The following is a 9,441-nucleotide window of genomic DNA, read 5'->3' on the forward strand; positions in this document are numbered from 1 at the left end:
GAGAGGTCATACAAAACTGGAGAGATGGGACAGACGGATGCGCCAAAGCCCCTCCAAAAGATGCCCCATGTTAACATCATCATCACCTCGGTGAGTCTCCTGAGGAAATTAACAAGACAATACATCTAATTTCACTACAAACCTCTGTCTCTCTGTCTCTCTCTCTCTCTCTCCCGCCGCCCTCCCCCCCCCTCTCTCTCTCTCTCTCTCTCGGATCACCAATTTACCAACCGTCCCTCCCTCCCTCCCTCCCTCGGCTCCCCCTCCCCCCCCCCCCCCCCTCTCCCGCCGCCCTCCCCCCCCCTCTCTCTCTCTCTCTCTCTCGGATCACCAATTTACCAACCGTCCCTCCCTCCCTCCCTCCCTCGGCTCCCCCTCCCCCCCCCCCCCCCCCCCCCCCCTCTCTCTCTCTCTCTCTCTCTCTCTCTCAGATCAGCAATTTACTAACCAATCCAAAACTTTAGTAAATATAGTAGATTTACATACGTGATATTGCTATGCATGTCCAAGCCACCAGTTACAGGTAAAATTTGGCCTAGAGTGAGATTCAAAAAAAAACTATTTCACAGACAAGACCATTATTTCTACACACCGACCAGAGTGTTTCACACTCTGATGTACAAGAATACACCTTTTGAGAACGTTCAAAGTTCTTAAACTAATGTGACAGCCTCAGAGCTCCGTCACCATTTACCCAGACCTGTAACACAGTAACATAGAAAAGCATTAAAATAAGAAATCATTAAATTTGAAAAGATGACACTGAGCAAACAAAAAAAACGGTTTGGCATGCACATAAAGCCATGGTTAGCTTAAAACAAACACCAGATATACCTGGATGCACAGCAAGAGGCCTCCTGCCATGAAGAGGTGGGGAAGCTTTGGATGCCAGTCCTCTGTTTATAGCCTTGCATCCATAAGATATATAAGCACAAACTGTAGAGCATTCGCCACAGTTAGAGCAATTTTTTAGTATTTTCTTTGTTATTGTCTTTCCTGCTGCTTTTAATGCTTTTCCTGCCTGTCTCAGTCTATGAACACTTACATTCTCTCGATATCAAAATTTAGCATTCGCAGCTCTTTCTGAATACGGTTTGAGGAAGTTCCTACTACACAGTATCTGATTGATATAGTTCGTGGTCAACTTTAACAACCTTTAGCAGGTGCTTAGTCATCAATTATATACAACCTAGAAGCCAATCTCATTATTATTGCCTATCATCCATGGGGGATCATTTCAAATTCATTGATGCAGCAATCGCCCTCAGCTCCTTGGCAACTTCTGAAAATGGAGGCCTGTCTGCTGGGTCACCTGACCAGCATCCCTCCATCAAAGTCCTCCAACCCGGGTCACACCAATTTGGTATCGGTGGACGCAAAGTATTGTTTACAATACCCCCTACAGAATGAAAATAATACACCAATTTTGAGCCATGCATACCACCAAGAATGAAGTCAAATTGAAGGCCCGATGTTATTAAAACACCTCTCATTTGCATCTCAAAAGGTAATAGAAACTGTCCAGCCAGGAACTCTCCTGCCACACCAATACAAATGCCTCCCACAAAGACTAGGCCTTACCAATAATAGCCCCACAATGCATGTTCGCATATGGCTCTTCTCCAGTAAGCAGTTCCCACATGACCACACCAAATGAGAAAACATCGATCTGTACAGTTCCAATATTATGTTGATTGATCAATACAATTGGTGAAAAGTAGTCTTTTTCATCAAACAAAATTTCGCTTAAAAGCTTCTATAAGGGTTTGTTACTTTTGCTACATACTTTCTCTGTCACCATGCTACCATTTCCACTCAATAATTCCGGTGCCATCCATGGAAGTGTTCCTCGCACACCACCTGAGACAAGTGTTTGGTGCTTTACTTTTGAAAGTCCAAAATCACCAACCTGTATGAAGTGGCAAACCAATTACCACATAGTACATCTGGCTGAAATAAACCCGAACAATAACCGAACTTGATTGATACAGCTAATAAAAATGTGACTTGTCCATTCATCTCGAAACAGCATAAAGGGATGAAGAATTAACAAGCATTCAAAGATGGAGCACCAGACCATCAAGCACATCACATTAAAGAGCTTTTGACCTTGGCAATATATTATCCATTGACATAGGAAATTTATGGCTAGGCCTCCCTAGGTTCCTTTTTTAGGGTTGCTAGACTGAAGAGTTCAGATCTTTTTTGCTAAAAAATAGAGCTAAGATCACACATCCATTTGTAGCAGACAAAGGCCCTATGGGTGGTTGTTTGAACATAATTGTGAAAATCATGTGCAACATATTAAAGCACCATTTTCATTCTCCCATTCAGGTTTGTATCTTTTTTTCCTTACAATCAGAGTTTGTGCAAATACATGTCAAATACTAAATTGCAAATGTATCATTCAAGTCTACCATTTGTTGTCAAATAGATTACCTTGCAGATTGGTCGATGGGCATCTCTCATGTTGACAAGAAGATTCTCACATTTCAGATCAAAGTGAACTATGTTTTTGCTGTGTAAGTACTCCATTCCAAACGCAGCATCCATAGCGAGAAACAAGCGCTTTCTGCGATCAATCGTCCTGAACATACATAGATATGACTAGGTGAGCTCAAGATTTAGTCAGAATTACTAAGCACAAGAACAAGATGCTCGTAACAAAAGGCCGTGAAGTAACAATAGAGTCCCCTATCGTTTGAAGAACTTCCAAGAGGATTCATAATACCTGTCTTTTTTGTGTAAAACCTGCTTCAGGGAACCATTCACCATATATTCAGTGACAGTTGCCAACGTCCCACCAGGTCCATCAGGAACTACCCCATAGAAGGCAACAACATTGGGGTGATGCAGCTGGCCTAATGTGCAAGCTTCCTTCCAGAAGTCCGAGATCTGTGCCACAAGAGACGGGAGATCAAGATAAAAAATCTGACAAAGAACCTCAAAAAGAGAGAGCGCAGCACTGAATTCACTCTTTGCATGCTGTAATTACGAATAAAGAAATTTATGTAGCCAAGTGCCCCGAATTTTACCAAGCGCTCTTGCTGTGAAGGCCGACCCATGAAACAACTTGCTTTGATGCGCTTGATTGCAACATCTGAACCTCTCCATTTACCATGAAATACGGTCCCAAAAGTTCCCGATCCCAGCTCTCTCATGTCTTCCAGGTCAGCATTCTTTATAATCTGGCAAATCCAACACATTGATGAGCACCTGTTTGAAATTCTGTTCCACTAAAATCTCATCTCACTATCAAAACGCCCATGGTATCATGCACATATCTAGCTTAAGGACACAGAATTCCACCAAGAAAGCTAACCTGTAAACCACGAGCTCTTGCCTCTGCTTCAGCCTCTGTGTGAGCCAATACCTTAGGATCCTTGTCACAAACACTCTGTTCCTTAGCATCCTTCTCCTGGTTTAGTCCAGCTTCAGCATCCTCCTGTTCGAGCATCATTTCATAAAAATTGTAAAAACTGGAACTGGCAGGAGACTTGTAACAACGAAAACCTGACTTATACCTAGATGAATCCAGGAACATTCCCAAACTCATCCTCTAAAAACACAACACAGTGCAGTTTCAATCTCATGATAGTCACTCACAAGGTTGAAAACCATAAACTCCATCATGCATAGCAGGGACTAGCTACTATGACATCCCCACTGACGTCATCAGTGCCCAACAGTGGGTGTAGACCATAGTATAAAAATATGCTCTCACACATACAAATCCACACACCCACACATACTTGAGCATCCATTTATACAAAGTGAGTTTCTGTCGGCACTCCGGAGGTGAAGGGCAGACTCAGCCATGATGAAGGCTAGCACTAAAGGAGAAGGCTAATCAAAAGGTAGTCCAAAATCTCTTCATTCAAGCTACAACTGCTTGTGAAGTCTAAACATTTTCATTTTAGTCTCTCCCCAACGAGCATCTAAATCTAAATCTAGCTGATAGGGCAACGCACCATTTAAGATAGAAAGAATTATCACAATACCGCAACTTGAACAAAAACTTCACAAGGTGAAATTTGCATGTCCGCTAATGAAAACCTGACTTATTACCAATCAAGCACCCTGCACTCCACAAAAACTTTGACACCTACCTCACATGCACCTTTGTTGGTCTCATTCTGCAACAGTGGTCGCCCTCCTGCCAACTGTCCCTCTGCATTCACTGTGACAGAGGCATTGACTGTATCAGCCTTAGTAAAAGGCAAGTCCCTGCCTTGTAAAGTTGGAGGATGAAGTGAAACCGATCCCACCAATACAGTCCCCGTGCTGTCCTCTCTCTCATTCTTAGCAACCTTTGGCAAATTCACCTTTGGTGAATTGAAGTTAGCCACCTCGAGATCACCACTCTGAGATTCTTTGTGACTGACTTCATTGGAGCATGACTTCAAAACAGAGGAGATCATACCATCTGCCAGTAGCCCAGTAAGAAACATATGTGATGCAAAGGATCCGTTGTCAACATTTGAAACACATGGAGTAGCTCTTGGCTCACTTTGCTCAAAATTGAAATCTGTGGTATTTATGCTGCTCAAGGGGCTCTGGTCATACACCGGAAAAGCCAGGGTATTTGAAGAGCGCTCTAATGCAGTCATACTCAAGTTAGCTGGAGGGAATGCCTGCCATGAAGATGCTGCATGCTGCGGAGCTAGAGAACCTGTAAGAATCACATCAGGGCCCACCAGATTGGCACCTTCATTTGCAGCAACAGGGGCCCCAGCACCATTATACCAGGCCTCCGACAACCCGTGATTACATGTAGTACATGACTGCAAAGGGGGCACCTCAGTTGCAGTTTCACCAATAGGCCTACTTGAAGTAATAGGCCTACCTCTCTCATCCCTCAAAATTGTTTCATTAGCCATATCCTGACCATGCTTCCCTGTAAACATGTCACTACGGGAAGGAACCTTCTCCAAGCTATTGGCCCCTTCCATTGTCGGCACAGGATTTGAGACAAAATCAATTTTGGATGCTGCTTTTGCAACGGAATTTCCTTTGTCCTCAGTTAACCTGTTTGGAACTTGAGCATTCACTGGGGGTAGCACATCAGACCAAACTCTGGGCTCTAATGTGGACACATTCCATGAGTCAGCCACAGCAACTGGCAGCTCTAGTGCTACCAACTTTGAATGCCATTTGGAGTCCTCATGTGCCTGTACGTCTTCTGGTACCAACGGCCTGCTCATGGGACCAACACGCACTTTGAGATTACCATGATGGATTACTCCCTCGACAGGGGTTGCAAGAGCTCTTCGAGACTCAGATCCTCCCTGTGCGAGGTTCAAAAACAGGTCCGGCTCACTTTGGATGCACTTTCCAACATCGTATTCTTTTCTCAAGTCTCTCCCTGCAGTAGGAATCCTCCCATCATCCAGTTCCAAATTTTTCTGGTGCATGATCCAGTCTCCCACTTGATTTTGCATATCTGCATACACAGGATGAACCACAGCCTTTTCCACATGCTGCTCTCTTCGATCATGACAAGTAATGCAAGAGCATCTGGTTTTATTGCTTTCATGTCGATCATGAGAGGCTAGCAAGGTTTCTCGAAACACAGGGGGGTCACAATACTGGTGGGCAAGACGATTTCTTGCTTGACACTCAGGTAGATGACAGTGCACAGTATGGGTCCCATGAACATGCTGCCAAGGATTGCCAAGCTGTTCTTGCCGCTCCACTTCTGATACCGTGAAATGACTAGGTGCCTGCTGCCATACCAAAGGCTCACCACAATGACTCAGATTATCACAGAACCTAGAAGAATGAACCAATCCATGATTTCTGGTATGTTGATCACCAAAATGAGGTGGCTTTCTGCTGTAGGACTGATCACTAAGCGAAACGGTGATGCCCCGATGGACCTGAGAGTGCTGCTGGGCACAACTACACCATTCATGGCCCGCAACCCGAGGAGATGATGGAGCTGAACCCATCTGGTAAGCCAAGCCCAGAGGGATTTGTGAGTGAGGCTGCTGCACAGGCCCTTGGGAAAAGGGAATGAATCCTTGGCGCTCACTGCTTCGGGGGCTTCCCTCATGCCCAGCCACAACTTGGTGGAGGCGAAGATGAGCTGCTTGATGAGGTTGCTGAACCCCTTGTTGTGGCTGATGAAAGACCTGTAACTGTCTGTGCACATCTGAAGGACAATGTTGCACCGTCTCACCCGTTCTCAAGTTTAGCTCGATTTGGGGCTGCCAAGCCTGTTGGTGGTGGTGTTGGGGAATCTGCTTATGCTGGTGAAACATTAAACGCTGAGGTTCTACTCGAGGCGAAAGCATCTCAGATGCTGGCTGTTGCACATCGTGCCATGGGTCTAGAAGACCAGGAGCTGATCCACGATCCATGTGTTGATCAGGCTGGCGCATCAGCTTGGTTTGAGAATCAACACGATGCATCCCCGCCTCGGCAATCCGCCAACTCTCACCCCTCGAAACTGGAACATCATGATGGATCCTCCTCGGTGATTCTGGCAAGAAGCGATACTGATGCTCACAGTAAACTGTACTAGCAGCCCCATCCTGATCGACCTCCTGGGAGCAGCCCTCGAAAGCAGAGGGATTCATTGTGACTATTTTTGGACGCTCCTGGAGGGGTGAGTCTCCCATCCCTTGCGGTTTAAAATGAGACTGTCTCGGAGCCAACGGAGGGGAAGACGGGGACGATGACGGTGCTGAGGGAGCGGTAGAAGCGGTCTTAACATCCTGAGATAGCAGCCGGAATCCCGTTGCTTCATCTTCGAGATGATTGCCTGAGCTTTTATTCGGGATACCGTTGATGGCATCGACGTAACGCTCTTCTTGATTGGTGCGACGATCTTCTGCTTCATCTTTCAAGGCAAGCTGAGAAGCCTCGTAATCGGATTGAGAGGTGAAAAAGAAAAGTCGGAGCCGCGAAACTCCACCACTCAATTCAAGCTTGTCATATTCCTCCATCATATTTTGCAAGTCGTCATCGGAAGACACTGAGATAAGGGCTTCCAAATCCTCTTCCGGTAGCTGATACTTGAGTCCCAGAGGCACACCGTAAAACTGCATCATTTTGGACATGAACTCCTCGTAGGCGACGCCCCTGTTCACTGCTACGATGCGAGTTTCACCCCCGACGTACCTCAGCTTTCCATCGGTTGGCCTCGACATGATTCTGCCGCCAAAGCTGCACATCAACCTCACGCGCGGATAGATAGGTTCGTCGGACGGGTAAGAAAACCGCTGCAAGGTCATGGAACTCGCCCCTGGAGACAGCGATCCCCCACAATGGCAGTCAGACACATAGACAGCCGGGAGCGATGATTCTCCATCCGACGACATGTCGACATCGTCCGAGAGCCTGGAAGACGATTGGGCTCGGTTGCCATAAGGAGCGGAAGAGCTATTATCGATTGAAGCCGACGCTGCCAACTCTAGCTTTTGGTGATGCTGATGAGGAGCACACGGATTCTCGAACGTCACGGGGTTTACCTCAGCTAGACGGAGCTCATCTTCGCTCATTTCGGTGCAAGACGAAAGTCCCCCGATGGATGCCAGGCGCGAAACGGTCTTCGGCAAGGCAAGGCGCGAATCCTCCAGGTGATCGGCATGCCGAGAGGACATCGAATCGGAAAAGCACAAACTGGAACCGACGGAGAAAACGTTATCATCCGGCAGCAGGAGCGTGTCAATGGAAGAAGACTCAGGCGCGAAGGAGGAAGAATCGGAGTGGTGCCAGGCCTGAGAGTCGCGCTGCTGTTGATTCTCGTGACGCTCCTGCTGGTGCTCCTCCTCCTGATGCTGCTCCTCCTCCTGGTGCTCCCCCTGTTGCTGCAGCTGCTTTTGAGCAAAATCACGAAGGGACGGGGGGTCGCAGTTGGAAGAGCGGCAATCCATGGCGAGGTAGTGAAGGCAGAGGTTACCGAGCGAGTGGCGGACGTGTTCTCCGGCGGAGAAGCGGGCAGAGGGGGGAGCGACCTGGATTTTCATAGCGAAACGGAAATCAGAGGAGGAGGAAGGAAATCAGAGGAAAGAAGGGGGATCGTCGTCGTCTGGGGGAGGGGGAGGGGAAGGGGGGGAGTTAAGACGGAGGAGTTTGGAGGAGAGGGAGGCCATGAAAGCTGGGAAGGAGCTGGGGAAGAAACTTGGCTATGGCGGGGAGCTTACGAAGCTTGGCTATGGCGGAAAACTCTGTTGCAAAAATCATCTGGAAAGAGAAGATGATCAAAAACATGAACCAAACACACGCTCATGAAGAAGATGAAACGGGCCGTGGACCCCTTCCTACGCGCATTGCCGCCTCCCACGCGCCTCTTTTGTCTTCCCCATATGACCCCCCCTACACGTCATCCCTCGCGCCGAGCCCATCCCCCCTTTGCTTTTCCCCCATTGGCCCCTTCGCTTTTCCGCTAATCAATCCCCCCGCCCGCCACGTGTTCCCCTGACGTGGCTCCTCTCGATTCGCGGCCCACCATCGCTCCGCCGCCGTGGCGCCCCGTGGCGGCCGCCCATTGGCCCGACCCTCTCCAGCGGCATGGGCATCACCCGCCCTGGGGATTTGCGGTGCGCGGATTCTTCGGGGACGGCGCCACGTAGCCCGCCACCCCCCCATTCCAATTTCCTTCCTCTTTTACCCCTTTTCCCAAATCCGCCTAATTTCCCCAAAACAACTCCCTGACAAAACCACGTCATACAAGCCTCGCATTATAAGACACGTTACCCTAGTTACCCCTTTCTCTCCCCCTCTTGGCTCACGGAGGTGCATGCCCTGGTTAACCCACAACTCTCTTGTCAAGCTTTTTGGCCATATCACATGGCTTTATGGCACTTGCCCTTGTATGAGGGTCCTGAGGTCAGATTATCTTAACATGTGCCTCCCAGCTTCCTACTTAGAGTGTTGCCCCTCTGGGCTTTGGTTTGAAGATCGAAGCTATGTGCATTATAAGCACAAGGAAATGCACCCATTTTCACCAACACACATACTCGTCTGAATTCCCAAATTTTTACCTCAATGCTTTGCTTGACCTGAATCTTCTAACAAGACTTCTAGAATTTTAGTGTCATCCAATGAGCCTTTATTGCTCAAACAAACTACTGTGAAAATTGACAACAATATGGCCCTCTACCCTAAATTGAAAACCATATGATCACTCCACATGCACTTACCCTAAGTACATCCAACTTTGCCAAACAAAAACTCAGCCTTAACCTTCACAATGTTAATTTAGTACCTTTTATTTTGCTCACCTATTTTAGTGCAGTTTGGAAATCAATGACAATCTAGATCAAGCTTGAGTTTTTGCTAAAACTACATTAACATATTTTTGTGAGGTCCAACCTTATTGAAAGGGGGACATAATTGTTACACATGCGGTTCAAACCCACAATCACTCTACCCTAGGCTTGGGTTTCTCCAGAGACAAGATTTAGCAAAAGTTTTGCTCAAACAACTTTAAGC

General features: G+C 47.3%; 1 protein-coding gene across 1 annotated transcript; it reads right to left on the reverse strand.

The window, feature by feature from the left end:
• Positions 1-459: 459 nt before the first annotated feature.
• Positions 460-8,193, reverse strand: LOC147886886 (RAF-like serine/threonine-protein kinase PRAF). The gene is made up of 9 exons (XM_087394203.1): positions 4,110-8,193; positions 3,323-3,445; positions 3,036-3,188; positions 2,732-2,895; positions 2,440-2,587; positions 1,787-1,909; positions 1,582-1,669; positions 835-1,399; positions 460-700 (listed from the first exon to the last, which is right to left on the reverse strand). The coding sequence occupies exons 1-8, from the start codon at positions 7,971-7,973 to the stop codon at positions 1,233-1,235; spliced, it is 4,830 nt and encodes a 1,609-aa protein (XP_087250329.1). The 5' UTR covers positions 7,974-8,193; the 3' UTR covers positions 460-700; positions 835-1,232.
• Between the last annotated feature and the right edge of the window lie 1,248 nt (positions 8,194-9,441).

This window comes from Dipteris shenzhenensis, chromosome 23 (genome assembly GCF_047967505.1).
Source record: "Dipteris shenzhenensis isolate YYH24624 ecotype China chromosome 23, Dip_SZ_1.0, whole genome shotgun sequence".
Taxonomy (NCBI): domain Eukaryota; kingdom Viridiplantae; phylum Streptophyta; class Polypodiopsida; order Gleicheniales; family Dipteridaceae; genus Dipteris; species Dipteris shenzhenensis.